This window comes from Lissotriton helveticus, chromosome 7 (genome assembly GCF_964261635.1).
Source record: "Lissotriton helveticus chromosome 7, aLisHel1.1, whole genome shotgun sequence".
NCBI classification, from domain to species: domain Eukaryota; kingdom Metazoa; phylum Chordata; class Amphibia; order Caudata; family Salamandridae; genus Lissotriton; species Lissotriton helveticus.
In genome coordinates, this window is record NC_136068.1 from 627459504 (window position 1) to 627473295 (window position 13792).

The 13792-nt window shown below is 48.1% G+C and overlaps 1 protein-coding gene across 2 annotated transcripts in view; it reads left to right on the plus strand.

Moving 5' to 3' along the window:
- Nucleotides 1-13792, plus strand: part of RNF40 (ring finger protein 40) — a 212162-nt gene that overhangs the window by 70797 nt on the left and 127573 nt on the right. For both annotated transcript variants that reach the window (XM_078652854.1, XM_078652855.1), the window contains exons 13-14: nt 4073-5004; nt 5600-5717. In XM_078652854.1, the coding sequence (XP_078508980.1) occupies nt 4073-5004; nt 5600-5717 (1050 nt within the window). The remainder of the gene's footprint in view (nt 1-4072; nt 5005-5599; nt 5718-13792) is intronic.

Consider the following 13792-nt stretch of genomic DNA (forward strand, 5'->3'; position numbering starts at 1 on the left):
CTGAATCTCGGCTTTCCTTTGAGACATGGCATCACTAATACTTTGTGGGTCATCCCCTGTACGGATGAAACGATATATCCGGTCTAGATCTTCTTTCATATTCGGCAGGGTGACTAGATACTCGGTCACTCTCCTTACGCGTACGGAATATAAAACCATATTAAATTCGCCTGGAACTGGGTCATAGACACATTCGCCAAGGGTTTGCCTGATCTCTGCAACAGACTTATTATTCTTAGGAGTACGCTGTGATGCTTGAGCATGTAATTCGAGTGCTGATAAACGCTTGTGTGGCGGCGGGGTTTGAGGAAGACTTCCTCCTGCGGCCCCTAAACTAGAATCATCAACTGATGCTTTCCGTCCTGGCAGGGTCGGTAATTGTAACGTGGGCTGGACTTGTATGGCAGGCTGACCCGGGGGAGCTGTTAAGGGCACCCCGGTGTCTGGAGGAGCTGGAATTACCTGATTTACAGGGACGGGCGGAGTGCGAACAGGATTTGCATATTCTGGGACTGTGTCGTCCAGATAGGACGAAATAAAAATATCAGCTGCGGTCGGTTTGTGACGTAGCTTGGTCGGAACCAGTGGTGGCGGAAAGTTACTGGATGCCTCCGGGGTCGCTTTTGGCAAGCCTTCGGCAAGAAGAGGATACATACCCTTAATGAGGGCATTCCTCTGTCTGTCTGATTGCTCAGTTCTAACTCGTTCACCTATCTCGATTAATTCTCTTTCTTGGGCTCGTTCTTGGGATTCTCTACTTAGTTCCGACCTTCTGATTTCTTTTTCGGTTCTTTTATGAGCTTCTTTGCGCCATAGCTCGATGGCGTCTTTCTGTGATTGTCTGGCTTTCTTTTTCCATAATGCCTCTTCTACTCGCATGATGCATTCGGCATCCCATGTACCCGATACGGGCCATCTATACTTTTCTTCTAACTGTTTGGTATACTCTACCCATAAATCTAGATACAATATGGCACTTATGCCATGTTTCTGATACATAAAGTGACCTGGACTGTCCCTGGGCGGGACGGGAACTGCTGCTTCCAGCAGACCCTTTCTAGTTTTTAACTGACGTAATTTTGAGAAGAGCGGCATGACTGGACTATAATCTGGACATAATACAATACACAATGAAAACACGAAATCACGTCGCACTCATACCACAACATTAAAATACATGAAGAACATTATGAATAACAGTTCGAACAGAATACCACCTGAAAATACTTGAGATTTCTCGAGAACAGAACTGGCTAGAACAGAAACTAGATGCACTGCTGAAACAGTACGAAACTTACCGGTCTCTTAAAGAGACACGTCAGGACCCGCATCCACCGAAGTGGACACTTCGTTTGTGGGACTGTGTACCACCAACCCACAGACCAGAGTCAATTAAATTGACCCTGTCTAGATACCACCCCAGTAACGGTACTCACCGGGCAGCAAGAACGGAAGGCCTCGGACTGGACTGGACTGCTACGACGACGAACTTCGGACTTCGGACTTCAGTTACGGGTGGACCTCCGGATACCTCGGACCTTGGACTCTTGGCTTGGGCTCTGGTCGGGACTCGCCGCGTTCCTCCACCGTCTCGTCTGGATGCTGGACCGCCTCCTCCGTCTCCTCCGTGGGCCTGAGGGATACTTGAGCAGAAATATCTGCCACTGCGCAGAAGAGTTCCGTCACGACTGCAGAGGGTCAGGGGGTCGGCGTGGCTTCACCGACGCGTGGGGAAAGGGCAAGTCCCTATTCGGGCGCCATTATGTGGTAAATAAATAAATAATACCCTATTTTTGACTAGACATATATCATAACAGATAGCTCAATAAATAAGAGTCAAGATTCGAGGTAGTAGGAGTTTTTGCAGGTTTAATACAGCATAAGGACAGGAACAGGACAGCCTGCATAGGAATAGGATGACAGGGCCCAGCAGCTGCTGGGGCTGGGATGAGCGCGCTGGCTTTTAATAACAATACATGAGCATATATACATAACGCAAACACATAGCATTACATTGCAGTAGGCGTAGCAGTGGGTGGAGCAGAAGGGGTGACGCGTAGCAGTCGCGAAAGATAAGGGTAAAAAGAGGTGTAACTGGGCGTATACATAGACATGTGGTGCAGACGTAACAGAATATGTCATGAATGGGGCGGAAACCATGGAGGGGGCTACCTAAGGAGCCGGGACCTCTAACCTGGTGGTGCGCGCAAACTGACAATGACGTGTTACTAGGAGAAGCTGGGGGCTATGAACTCTGTGCTAGGAGCAGAGACTAAAGTCTGGAGGGTCGGAGCGACATGTACCTAGACCCTATCTGGTATCTAATGTTTAGGGAACATGTTGATATAAACTAGAAATCATGAGGGGAGAAGCTAACTGACTCTAAGGCTAGAGCATGCATTTATTCTACATGTAGTACGTGATGAAGAGTATTAAATGACCATTAAATCCAGTATTTCTCTTACATGGAGCCGAATAGGCTAGACAATGACGGAAACTATTGATGCAGTTCAGTAGCTTAGGAATGCAGAGAAGGAGGACTAAACTGATAACTGGAATCATAACATAGTCTTGGCAGACTCAGAGGCAGAGCCAAGCTGCACCGGGCACTGCGAGGCAGGAAGTAAGTGAAAGGTCGAGGATACAGGTGGGGGCTGGATCACTCCTCAGCGAGGCTTCAGGAGACAGGAGCTGAATCTGATGTCCGGGCCCTGTTGAGGCCTGGAAACGGGGACTTTATAATGAAATAACGTGCACACTGAGAAACGTGGCAACGTAGCTTTACATAGGCCTGGTATTCGTAGTATTCACGAGGACTGGAAACTGGCATACTAGAGGAGGACACAACTATAATTGCGTCATTAATCGGACATGGGGAATAACATATGCATATTGGTCATGCACACATAACATATGATGGATGACACGTAGGGACACAGAACATGGCAAAATTTACTTTTCCACACACCTTCCCTACTGTAACGTAGGCTGGAGTTGGAATATTAAATCATACTATTCCTAAGACCAGCGCCCTCAAGCGCAAGTCGTTTTATCGACTTGCGTTGTAAAGGTATCGCGGTGTGAACACCGCAATGTAACATCGTATAATCCATCTAGAAAGGTCCCTGGATGGGGTACCTAACTTTTTTCTAGTGGGCGCCCAATCCAAAGTTTAAACCTCTGTTTGAGCTATGGAGATACCACCTCTCTTAGTTGTTTTATGTGGGGTTTGAACATTTCTTGTTTTGGACAACTGGTACCAATCTTCAAAGCTAGGTTTATTCACATAGATTACTAGAAAGTACACGAGGCATCACTGATCACAGAATTTACACTGCAGCGGTGAGAGGGCAGAGAAAAGTGGGTAAATAAATGTGTTAAACTGGCTTGATAACAAAAAGACCTCTACTCATTTCACTACCAGTCGTAATGATGGCCTTTGATCCTAGTATTAAGACTAGTAGGAGTAACTGCCTGTGATTCTAATATCAATAGTAGCAGTGATGGTGGCCTCTGTTCCCAGTTGTATTACCAACACTGATTTTGGGTGAAATCTACAAAGCTAGATTTATTCACACAGATTACACGAAATAGACTTGAGGCATCATCTATCAAAGAATTTTACAATGGAGAGATTCAAAGGCATAGAAAAGCGGAAAAAGGAAATGTTAGATTTTGAATGGTTAGCTCAAAGAACTGTTTGCTTGGTTGGTGTTGGTCATAAGGGGGGACAAGTCCTCCAAGTATCCCCATTAATTTACACTGTAATTCATCGTGATTCTGTCTTCCAAAGAGTCTGCCCCAAACCATTTTCCTGTGGAAACAGTTTGCTTTTGTTTCTTTGATTTAAAAAGGAGAAATAAGTAGTGTAGTATCTAAACTGTCATTCCAAGATAAATCATGAAATGTGGCCATATACTAGGCATTGTTTTATGAACGGAAAGGGCTATTCACTGTTTAGAAATGTATTGAAGATACTCATTATAGATAACTGGTGTTACAGACTGTTATTTTAGAAGTAGCAACATTTCTCTGTTATTGACTGTTTCTCTTTATCTTCTGCTCTTCTCAGATTAGGGTACAAATGAGTGGATACCCCACAGGCTCAACGTCTCTCCCATCCACTCCTGGGGATGAGGCCCCTCCTGCTCTAGTAAAGGAGGAGGAAATACCGGAGGTGAAGAATGAGAACAAAGACTCATGTGCCAAAGAAAAAGAGGAGCCTGCTCCTCGTGAGTGCAAGAAGGAGGAAGAGGATATTAAGCGTGAACCTGAGAGGCCTAAGGGACGAGACCGGGAGCGGGAGAATGATAAAGACAAAGAAGGAGGAAGGGAGAGGGACAGAGAGAGAGATCGGGATCAGCATCGTGAGAGAGACCGTGATAGAGAGAGGGATAGAGACAGAGACAAGGACCGAGATAGGGATAAAGATCGGGAGAAGGACAGGGATAAAGATCGGGAGAAGGACAGGGATAAAGATCGGGAAAAGGACAGGGATAAAGACCGGGATAAAGACAGGGAAAAGGACCGGGAGAAAGACCGGGAGAAAGATAGGGAGAAGGACAGGGAAAAAGAACGAGATAAAGATCGGGAAAAGGACCGAGATAAAGATAGGGAGAAAGATCGGGATAAAGATCGAGAGAAGGATCGGGATAAAGATCGAGAGAAGGACCGGGACAAAGATCGAGAGAAGGACCGGGACAAAGATCGAGAGAAGGACCGGGACAAAGATCGAGAGAAGGACCGGGACAAAGATCGAGAGAAGGACCGGGATAAAGACCGAGAGAAGGACCGGGATAAAGACCGAGAGAAGGACAGAGAGAAAGACCGGGATAAAGACCGAGAGAAGGAACGGGAAAAAGACAGGGAGAAGGACAGGGAAAAAGAACGGGAGAAGGAAAGAGATAAGGACCGGGACAGAGACCGGGACAAAGACAAACCGAAGACTGAAGAGTCCAAGAAGAAGGATTCTGATGTGCTGAAACAGCTGCGGTCGGAGTTAAAGTGAGTAGGGAAACTCATATATTCCAGTAGCTCGCTTTTTGTGGTGTTAAATTAGAACAGAGTTTTGATACTTCGAGGTACATCTAAAAAAACATAAAAGGCTCCCACTCCTAACTGTCGCACTGGGTTAATTGTGTGTTTGAATAGTAAAGCCCTGTCACCAAAAAATGTATTGTGGGTCTGTAATCCAGGGTCTCACTTTAAGATACAGGTAAATCACCAATCACTTCAAATGGGGATACCAGCATTTCTGAAGTATCTCATTTCAGGTGCTGAGTGCCACTGTGGAGTTTTATGATGGACAAGCCATAGGTCACGCCATTGATTTCATTTTGGGGTGTACATTTACTGTGCTGAATGACACAGGTTCCTGTACCCCTCAATATTCCCATCACTGAATGTTACATTATGCTTTTGTGGACACATAAATCCACACATACATAAAGGTGACCAGGGTTCAGTAGTAGATTTCATATTGGGAGATATAATGAATTTCATTGACCGACATGTTAAGCTGCAGACGATCCCCAGGCGCAAGAGTAACATTGCTGTGCAGGGACCTTCCTTAATTCTTTTTTATCTGTTCCTTCCACAGAAAGGCCCAGGAGAGCCAGAAGGAGATGAAATTGCTGCTGGACATGTATAAATCTGCCCCCAAAGAGCAAAGGGACAAGGTGCAGCTGATGGCAGCTGAGAAGAAAACCAAGGCTGAGGTGAGCAAAGCCAACCCCTAAACCCAAGGACTGGGTGAAGTTGAAGTTAAGAGACTTGTAAAGCGCTCGATCACCATACGGTTTCTTGGCGCTAAGGACACAGACCCGGAAAGGTGGAGAAAAACAGCTAGGGAGAAAAGGGTGCTCAGAAACTGCTTGAAACCCCCATACTTAATGAGTGCAGAGCTCCTTTCTAACACCACCAAGCAAGACAGGTTGGAGCATAGCTCCTCCTAAAACAGTCAAGATCAGCAATCATCAACCCCCCCCCCCCCCCACCACAAACCACACCCCCCAAAAAATATATCGCCAAGACGTGCAGAGACCTGGGAATGAGTAATCTTCTCATAAGTAATGCAAAGATACTGAACCTCCTTTAAAAGTATGATTCACAAAAGTTCAGGGAAGAACCAGCAGGGCACCAACATTTGCTTCCTGAAAAGATATTGAATATTTGTTTTCAGGGAGAAAAGTTCTCCCTAAAAGCAACAAGCATGAACATTCAATTCATCTTGTTGACATACTTACCCGGTGACTCCTTTTTTTCACATTTTAGGCCACCGTCTCCTATTTTGTAATTGGAGTCAGATGTTTTGAAATTGTTTTGCAACTTTACCACTTTGTGGTTTTCGTTAGATGTGGTCAACCCTGTTATTCCAATATTGGAGAGTCTGAAATGATAATGTCCTCTGATCTGGATTCCAATACCAGCAGAGATGATGTCCTCTGTTCCTAATACCTGCACCAGCAGTGATGATTGCTTCTGATCCTAATACACCTGCAGCAATGAAAGCATCTTATCCGACTATTAATACCCGCAGTGATGATGTATTTGGATGTTCGAGGCATGTGGGCTGCTAAATTCATATCTAGTGCATAGATCGCCGCCTAGTGTTGGGTCCGGATGATTGCACATTGTTGTCCTGGAAGAGTCTTCGAAGTATCACGAGATAGGTGGCTCCTCCCCTGGACTACAGTGCGCATGGGCATCGGCTCCATCCCCACATTGTTTTTTTCCGCCATTGGGTTCGGATGTGGTTCTCGACGTCTCCGTGTCGTAACCGATAAACTTTGTTCTTAAGGCCAAAAGGCCTTCGTTACCAGCGTCGGTATTGTTTGCGCACGGTTTCGAGCGTCGTCCGACTCTCTGAGCTGGAAATCTACGGAGTCTACTTACTCTTCGCACTTCGAGGCCCTCTCGTCGCAGCAAGACCCGACGACCTTAACATGGAGCGGAGCCCGTTTAAGTTCTGCCCCGTCTGTGGATCCAAATATCCACACATCGATGTGCATCCGGTCTGTAATAAATGCCTGTCACCGGACCACAACAAAGACGACTGCATGGCCTGCTCAAAATTCAGGTCAAAGAAGACGCTCAAGCATCGGCGCGCGGCGCGCCTCGAGGCCCAGCGAGCGACACCGGCACCCGACAACATATTCGACGACCCTGCGGAGGAAGGCGGTAGCCATCACCTCCAAATTTCACCACCGTCGACAGAGGTCCAGTCCGATCCCGAGGAACAGGTCGACGGACAGGACCAGGACATTGAATACGTCGAGGAGGTAGGGGACGACGAAGAAGTTTTTGGGGCCGCGGAAGATAGCTCAGAGGAAGAGCTATGCCCCGACGTCTATATTACACATGCTCAGGTCACGGGATCGCCACTCGGCCTTACCCACGACCCTGCACCGCTATCCCCGGCCCCGCATTCTAGCCCGGCCACGGACACTCAAGCGGAGCCGCCATCCAACGTATCGAAACCGAAACCTTCGGTTTCTACAACACCCAAGATGGCCGACGTCCAGGCAAAACCGAAACCAGCGGATTCGACAACACCTAAAATGGCCGACGTCCAGGAGAAAACGAAACTGAAACTAACGGACTCGACAACATCTAAGATGGCCGACGTCCCACAAAAAATATCAAAGCCTGCTCCTTCATCGACTCCGTCCACCTCCGGTCCACAGAAGTCGAAGAAGGTTATCGAGCCAACAGCGCCGCAGAAGGTGCACAAGGACTCATCCTCCAAGAAGGCCGTCCGTCAAGAGTCGGCCTCTGTTGCTCGGACGGACGTCGAAGTCTGTTCACACGCCTTCAGACGCTCCTACGGCGCCGTCAACTAAACGCCCCGTCGAACAAAAATCGACTACAGGCCACGACCCGAAGGCCGCAGCCACTACGCATCGGCACAAAGATGTCGGAAATGCAGCATCGGCCTCGCCAAAGCCTACAACGCAGCCGCGCCACGTTGCAGCTGAAGAATCGTCGACGCAAATACCGTCGACACCGAGGGACTCCGACGCCACCGGACACCGAACGTCGGCTTCGACACCCTCCGCCTCCTTCACTAAACAAGTCACCGACTCCCTGAAACGGATTCGAGAAAAGACTTTGTCGGCGACGGCTCCCACGCCATCGGCTCCGAAAGAGGTTGACACTCCTCAAAAGTCATCAACCAAGCTTATTTACACTCTTCCACCAAAGGTGCCACCAAAGGCCTTTGCACCTAAATCGGTGCCAAAGACTTCGGCTCCTTCGACGCTTCAAGCCTCAGAACAAGACTCTGAGCATTACATCAATGCCCAAACAGGGAAACTGACCCTTTACAAAAGGAAAATCACTTCCCAACCACTGGAATCCTATGTTATTCCACTGAAGAAAAAGAGGCCAGCACAGGACATTCCTGCCCTTATTGAGCCTATCCTACCACCACCCAGAAGAAGTCCATCACCTTCCCCAAACCAATCAGGGGGAGAGGATGATGAGGAAGACGACCAATACAATTTCCCAGTGGACAATGACCCTGATGTTCAGCAGGACACATATGACGACACTGGGGACCAAGGTGGCCAGCAGGTGGTACAAGATCCACAAGGTTTTGGCCCACGTACATCTCCAACGGAGGACTCTGCAGCATTTAATGCTTTAATCGAACGGGCAGCGGGAAATCATAATGTGGACATGCATGCTGACCCGGTGGAGGAAGATTTCCTGTTTGACACTTTCTCTGTCTCTGAAAGAACAGTTAAAATTCTTCCTATGCTCAAAGGTGTCCTTAAACATGCCCCAGAGATCTTTAAGGAACCAACCAGGGCACGAGTGGTGAACCCACGTATCGAGAAAAAATACAGGCCAGCACCTGGAGATCCTGCATATATTCGAGGACAGTTGCCTCTAGACTCGTTGGTGGTCGCCAATGCCCGCAAAAGGGCAAACTCCCAAACTACGGGTGAAGCTCCTCCCCCTGACAAGGAGTCGAAAGTGCTTGAGGCATCTGGCAAAAGGGTGGCTGCGCAGGCTGCCAATGTATGGCGTATAGCGAACACACAGGCACTGTTGGCGCGTTACGATAGGGCGCATTACGACACCCTAGAACAGCTCCTTCAACATCTACCTGATGAGTATAAAGAAGCAGCAGAAATGCTCATACAAGAGGGAAAGCTTATATCAAACGCTGCAATAAAATGTGCACTTGATGTGGCTGACACAGCGGCTTGGGGAATTAACACTAGCGTCATGCTGAGGCGACAAGCTTGGCTTCGTATATCTGGTTTTAAGCCTGACATCCAAACTACTATCCTCAACCAGCCTGTCAATCCTGACAGACTGTTTGGCCCAGATGTAGACACCACACTTGAAAAGATTAAGAAAGACAACGAGACTGCTAAGTCCATGGGGGCACTTCAGTCACAACAGTTCAGGGGCGGCACTTTTCGTCGCTCAGGAGCACGTGGTGTTACCAGAGGACACTTGGGTCAACAATCACAATTTTCAAAGGGAACTGCACAATCCTCCTACCCCAAGCAGGGTAGAGGAGGATACAGAGGCAACAGTGCCACGGGCAGGGGCAGAGGAAACAACAACTCACGTTCCTCTGCCTCCAATAAACAGTGACTCTCTGTCACTGCCCCCCGACCATCCAACACCTGTCGGGGGGAGACTCCAGCAGTTCCTGCCAGTCTGGACATCCATCACTACAGACAGGTGGGTGCGAAAACTTATCCAATACGGTTACTGTTTGGAGTTAACGTCCACTCCTCCCAACATTCCCCCAAGGCACCGTCCTATGTCGGCAGAGCACTTGCACTTATTGCAGCAGGAAGTCTTGGTGATGCTGCAAAAAGGTGCAATCGAGCTCGTACCAGTGGAAGAGGAAGGCACAGGAGTCTATTCCCTGTACTTCCTCATCCCAAAAAAGGACGGATCCCTCAGACCTATTCTGGATCTACGCCCCCTCAACATGTACATACTGTCAGAACATTTTCACATGCTGACACTGCAACAAATTCTACCCCTGCTAAATCAAGGGGACTTCCTAGCAACCTTAGACCTCAAGGATGCTTATTTCCACATCCCACTCCACCCATCCCACAGACGGTACCTCCGGTTCACCATTCAAAACAGGCACTATCAGTTCAAAGTACTACCCTTTGGGGTAACTACTGCCCCCAGAGTGTTTACAAAGTGTCTGGCGACAGTGGCGGCGCACCTCAGAAGGCAGAACATACACGTCTACCCGTACCTAGACGACTGGCTTGTTCAAGCAAAGTCGGAACAACAGTGCGCCGCGGACATGTCCCACACTATTCAACTCCTGCACAGTCTGGGGTTCTCGCTCAAATACCCAAAGTCGCACCTTCAACCAGCCCATCTGCGGCAGTATCTGGGCGCGACAATAAACACCCTGACTGCTATGGCTCAGCCAAACCCAGCCAGGATCAACAGCATTCAGTCACTGATCCAGAGGTTCAGACCGCAACACTCCCTGCCAGCGAGAGTGTTCATGCAGTTGATAGGCATGATGGCCTCCTGCATTTTCATAGTCCCGCACGCGAGGTTGCACATGCGTCCTCTCCAAGAATGCTTGGCGAATCAGTGGACACAGGCTCGGGGACAACTGACGGACCTAGTGTTGGTGACCGGTCGGGCATACAACTCTCTGCATTGGTGGAATCCACACAACCTTTGCAAGGGACGACCGTTCCAAGAGCCTGTGCCACAGATTATCCTGACAACGGACGCATCTCTCCAAGGGTGGGGGGGCTCATGTGCTCCACTACACGGTGCAGGGACTGTGGTCCACACAACAACAGAAGTTGCACATCAACTACCTGGAATTGATGGCAATCTTCATGGCGCTCAAGTCCTTCAAGGTACATTTGTGCAACAAAGTCGTGTTGATCCGGACGGACAACATGACAGCCATGTACTACATCCAAAGACAGGGAGGTACTCACTCACCACAGCTGTCTCATCTGGCTCAGAGCATGTGGAAGTGGGCCATTCAGAGGAATATTTTCCTCATGGCGGAATACCTCCCCGGCAAGGACAATCAAATGGCGGATCTGCTCAGCAGATACAGCCATCAAATGCACGAGTGGGAGATACATCCATCAGTACTCCACCCGTACTTACAGCAGTGGGGTCATCCAGAGATAGACCTGTTTGCCACAAGGGAAAACGCAAAATGCCAAAGCTTTGCCGCCAGGTTCCCTCACCCGGAATCGCAGGGGAATGCGATGTGGATGAACTGGTCCGGCAAATTTGCGTACGCTTTTCCCCCAGCGCCTCTCATTCCGCTGGTGGCAAAAAAGCTAAAGCAACACTCGATGACTCTCATCCTGGTTGCTCCAACATGGGCACGCCAACCATGGTACACCACGTTTCTGGAACTTTCCGTGGTACCGCATCAAAGGCTGCATCTCACACCCAGCCTCTTGACGCAAAACCATGGCGACATTCAGCATCCAGATCCGCAACAGCTCAATCTGGCGATCTGGCTCCTGAGGTCTTAGAATTTGGCTACCTCAACCTGCCTCCTGAATGCATGGCCATCATCTGGGAGGCAAGGAAGCCCACGACCAGAGCTTGCTATGCTGCAAAATGGAAGCGATTTGTCATTTACTGTACAGACAACAATATCAACCCGCTAGATTCATCCATTCCTAACATCATCTGCTATTTGTTACATCTTTACAAATGCAATCTAGCGTACGCTTCCATTCGGATCCATCTATCCGCCATAGCGGCTTATCTCCAGAATAGGCAGCACCTCTCTGTTTTCAGGGTGCCTGCCATTAAAGCCTTCCTAGAGGGGCTGAAACGGGTCATTCCTCCTAGAACTCCACCAGCTCCTGTGTGGAACCTCAATGTGGTCCTCACTAGGCTGATGGGCCCACCTTTCGAGCCACTGCACTCATGCGAACTTCAGTTTCTAACGTGGAAAGTGGCTTTTCTCGTTGCTATCACGGCGCTCAGACGTGTTAGTGAGCTGCAAGCGCTCACTATCCAAGAGCCATTCATCCAAATACATTCTAACAGGGTGGTGCTCCGCACTAACCCCAAATTCCTTCCAAAGGTGGTGTCACAGTTTCATATCAACCAAACTATTGACCTGCCTGCATTTTTCCAAAACCCACAAACGGTAGCAGAAAGAATGCTTCATACATTAGACGTTAGGAGGGCGCTAATGTACTACATTGACAGAACACAACCCTTTAGGAAGACACAACAACTTTTTGTTGCCTTCTCCGCACAACACAAAGGCAACCCCATTTCCAAAGCAGGAATAGCCAGATGGATTGTTAAATGCATTCAAATCTGTTATCAAAAGGCTAAACGCACTTTAACAATACCCCCAAGAGCGCACTCCACACGCAAATTGGGGGCCTCCATGGCTTTCCTGGGGAACATTCCTTTAGAAGACATTTGTAGAGCAGCCACATGGTCTACACCACACACATTTACCAAGCATTACTGCGTAGATGTGCATTCCAAACAGCAAGCAGCTGTGGGACAGGCTGTTCACAAGACACTTTTTCAAGCTTCTGCAGCTGGCACGGGCAACCGCCCTTAATGGAGGGACTGCTGTGTATTCTATGCACTAGATATGAATTTAGCAGCCCACATGCCTCGAACTGAATATGCTACTTACCAGTATGCATCTGTTCTTGGCATGTAGGGCTGCTAACATTCATATCGCCCGCCCTCCTCCCCGGTGCCCGTAGCGGCTGCAGACACTCTCTTGCATTCATCATTAGCATGGACATCCTTTACACTATTTCACTCCATCTCTGCCACAATGGCTAAAAACAATCTGGGGATGGAGCCGATGCCCATGCGCACTGTAGTCCAGGGGAGGAGCCACCTATCTCGTGATACTTTGAAGACTCTTCCAGGACAACAATGTGCAATCATCCGGACCCAACACTAGGCGGCGATCTATGCACTAGATATGAATGTTAGCAGCCCTACATGCCAAGAACAGATGCATACTGGTAAGTAGCATATTCATTTCATTCCATTGCCAGCATTGATGTTAGCTTCCACTCCTGGTACTGAAGCATTAATGTGGTGGTGTTGGTGAAGTGGCGCCTGCAAGAGAAACAACGCCACCCAGGGGGACAGAAGATGATCCCACTCGGGATGTAAGCATAGATAAATAGGTGAAGTATGCACTGTTAGGAGTTTCTGCAACTAGTTTGAGTTGCTTTCCCTCATATATCCCCAACTTTATGATTAGCTGATCCACTGCAGAAGAATTTCCCTGAACCATAGTCTTTGACTTGTATGCATTTGCTGACACTGACCGTAGATGTACAGCCTTTTGCCATTGTAATATATTAGGTTTTTTGGAGGCAAGAGATCAGACTTGATCTTTCTTGGCTAGGTAGCATTACTATCAAACGTAATTGCTATATACATAACTGTATTTATTGACTGTATTGGCTTACAGAGTTTTGTTAAGGATGATGGCCTCCTCGAGTTTCTTGTTCACAAGATCACTAAAGGGATTCCCTTAAGACTGAATGATGCTGGTTAGAAGTATCTGGGAGCATCAGATCACATAATTTCCTGTAATAATGAACTTCTTTTGAGGTTATGGATGTCCTCGTGTCAGTCACAGGCAGGTTAAATAGTGTCACTCCTTTCACAAAGATGATTAGTCAGTTTGGATGTCCTCACAGAACAAAGTTGTCTTTTATAGAGCAGTTGATTGATATCAACCTATTAGATGTAAAGCTTCACTCTACTGCTATCCAGCTATTGAACACCAAACTCTCAAATAGTGGGT